This window comes from Mandrillus leucophaeus, unplaced genomic scaffold, assembly GCF_000951045.1.
Source record: "Mandrillus leucophaeus isolate KB7577 unplaced genomic scaffold, Mleu.le_1.0 Scaffold516, whole genome shotgun sequence".
NCBI classification, from domain to species: Eukaryota; Metazoa; Chordata; class Mammalia; order Primates; family Cercopithecidae; genus Mandrillus; species Mandrillus leucophaeus.
In genome coordinates this window covers 2,152,067-2,154,884 of record NW_012105542.1, presented here as the reverse complement: position 1 = coordinate 2,154,884, position 2,818 = coordinate 2,152,067, and the positions used below count along the sequence as shown (strand labels likewise).

The 2,818-nt window shown below is 43.9% G+C and overlaps 1 protein-coding gene across 1 annotated transcript in view; it reads right to left on the bottom strand.

The window, feature by feature from the left end:
* IFT52 (intraflagellar transport 52) overlaps nt 1-2,818 on the bottom strand; it is a 69,678-nt gene that overhangs the window by 59,637 nt on the left and 7,223 nt on the right. The window contains exons 2-3 of the mRNA XM_011996483.1: nt 2,194-2,318; nt 575-662 (exon numbers count right to left, since the gene is read on the bottom strand). Coding sequence (XP_011851873.1) covers nt 575-662; nt 2,194-2,312 — 207 coding nt within the window. The 5' untranslated portion in view covers nt 2,313-2,318. The remainder of the gene's footprint in view (nt 1-574; nt 663-2,193; nt 2,319-2,818) is intronic.

The window sequence follows — 2,818 nt, the reverse complement described above, 5'->3', positions numbered from 1 at the left end:
TGAGCCACCGCACCCAGCAGAATTTTCCTATTTTCAAAGCAAAAATATAGCAAAGAAGTGTGGCTAGTGGCTGGGCGCGGTGGCTCACGCCTATAATCCCAGCACTTCGGGAGGTTGAGGTAGGCAGCATAAGGTCAGGAGTTTGAGACCAGCCTGGCCAATATGGTGAAACCCCGTTGCCACTAAAAATACAAAAATTAGCCAGGCGTGGTGGTGGGCACCTGTAGTCCCAGCTACTCAGGAGGCTAAGGCAGGGAGAATTGCTTGAACCCGGGAGGCGGAGGTCGCCGTGAGCTGAGATTACGCCACTACACTCCAGCCTGGGTAACAGAGCGAGACTGTCTCAAAAAAAAAAAAAAAGAAATGTGGCTAATATTTAATTGGCCCACACTATGCGTTTGGTACTTTACATGAAGCATCTTGGTTAATCATCACAACTCCATGATGAAAAGAGAGAGGAAGTGACTACCTTAAGGCCACACAGTAAGTGGTGAAGGAGGATTCCGATCCAGTATTTCAGAGCCCAGGCTCTTAATCATTTCACCATATTCCTTCTTTAGTGGATATTTCTTACCTCAGCTGCAGTAAATTTTTCCCTTGGCCCAGCTGTAATCCACAGTTTCACTCCATTTAACTTCTCAGATGTGATTTCATCTTTTAAGCTAGAAATACAATTTTAAAAGCAAATATTAGGTCCATAATTTAAATCAATTTATGTATTGTTTTAGTCTCTCAACTATTTGGAAGCAGAGGCCACAGAGGCTCAGAGATGAAGGGACTTAGACGTAACTGGTCCAGTCTCTCTCCCAAAGTGAGAATTCCCTCTAAGGCCTGCCCCAGAGTCATCTGTCCTCTGTCCAAATACTTCCAGTAAGTCAAGGTGTTCAAATCAAGCCATGCTAAAGCATAAGGAAGTCCTCAACTACTAATTCAATCAGCCCTACCATTAGCTCGTATGATTACATATCCTCACCTATTAAGAACATACACATACACATCCACAAAGTCAAAGCTATTCTCATTTAATTCTCATGTTTCCTTTCCCTAGTATTGACCTCAGTCAAAATATGAAGAAAGCCTCTAAATCTTAAAAAGTTACATGTGTATAATTAGAATAATTTTTTGGTGTGTGATTTGGAAGACAACTTAATAATATGCTGCTTTAATAATATCCTAATTGCTGATTTCAGAAGAAATGTTTTTTGGTTTTTGTTCTTGACAGAGTCTCCCTCTGTTGCCCAGGCTGGAGTGCAGTGGCATGATCTCGGCTCACTGCAGGCTTCACTGCCTGGGTTCAAGGGATTCTTGTCCCTCAACCTCCTTAGTAGCTGGGATTATAGGCACGCACCATCAACTCAAGTGATCTGCCTGCTTCAGCCTCCAAAAGTGCTGGGATTACAGGCATGAGCGACTGCGTCCTGTCCAAGAGATCTTTCAATAAGAATTTATTTAATTATGAATAATTTTTTTATTTTTTGAGACAGTCTTGCTCTGTCACCAAGCTGGAGTGCAGTGGCGCGATCTCAGCTTACTATAACCTCCGCCTTCTGGGTTTAAGTGATTCTCCTGCCTCAGCCTCCCGAGTAGCTGGGACTATACGCAGGCACCATCATACCCAGCTAATTTTTGTAATTTTAGTAGAGACGGGGTTTCACCATGTTGGCCAGGATGGTTTTGATTTTTCTTTTTTTTTTTTGAGACAGAGTCTCACTCTGTTGCCCAGGCTGGAGCGCAGTGGCGCAATCTCGGCTCACTGCAACCTCCGCCTCCCAGGTTCAAGCAATTCTCTGCTTCAGCCTCCCAAGGAGCTGGGATTACAGGAACTTGCCACCATGCCTGGCTAATTTTTAAAAAATTTTTAGTAGAGATGGGGTTTTGCCATCTTTTCCAGGCTTGTCTTGAACCCCTGACCTCGTGATCCACCCATCTTGGCATCCCAAAGTGCTGGGATTACAGGTGTCAGCCACCGTGATGGCCAGTCTTGATCTCTGACCTTGTGATCCGCCTGCCTCAGCCTCCCAAAGTGCTGGGATTACAGGCGTGAGCCACCGCGCCAGACCTAATTCTGAATGATCTTTAAATTGAGCTTCTCCCACCTAAACAATCTATGTTACATAAGAAAATAAAGACTTCTCAGCTTTATCAGCAGGACAATATCATTTAGAAGGGAAAACAATATACATGGTCGGTCACCTCTGAATCTTCCAATTACTCCGAAGTTTTTTCTGCATGGATTTATAGCCGTTGTTGGTGGTAAATATTTCCTTTTTGTAGGCATTGAAAACAATGGTGCTCCGCAGCTCTTTCTCCATGGTTACCTTACGGAAGAAAGAAGGGATCAGAAAATCAATAAACAATATTCCAAAGACCCTAAAAGCAATAAATAGTTGCCTTCTACTACTATTTATCAAGAAAGGGCATACAACTGAAACCTATCTAGGAAATTCCTACAATTCTCAAAGGTCAAGAATGAAATGCAAAAGCATAGCACAGAAACCTAATACCAAAACAAACCCAGCCCTCCCCTACCCATTTTTGCTTTCCACCTCTTGCCCAGACCCTCCCAACAGCCTATACCTATGGCCCTGCCCCGCCATCACCCTGCTCTTGCGTCCCAAGACCATGTTTCCAACCTGATTCATCACTGCTAACTACTGTTAAGCGCAGGGTATAGTCTTCTAGATTCTTTTTTTCTTTTCTTTTCTTTTTTTTGAGACGGAGTCTTGCTCTATCTTCCATGCTAGAGTGCAACAGCATGATCTCGGCTCACTGCAACCTCCATCTCCTGGGTTCAAGCGATTCTCCTGCCTCAGCCTCC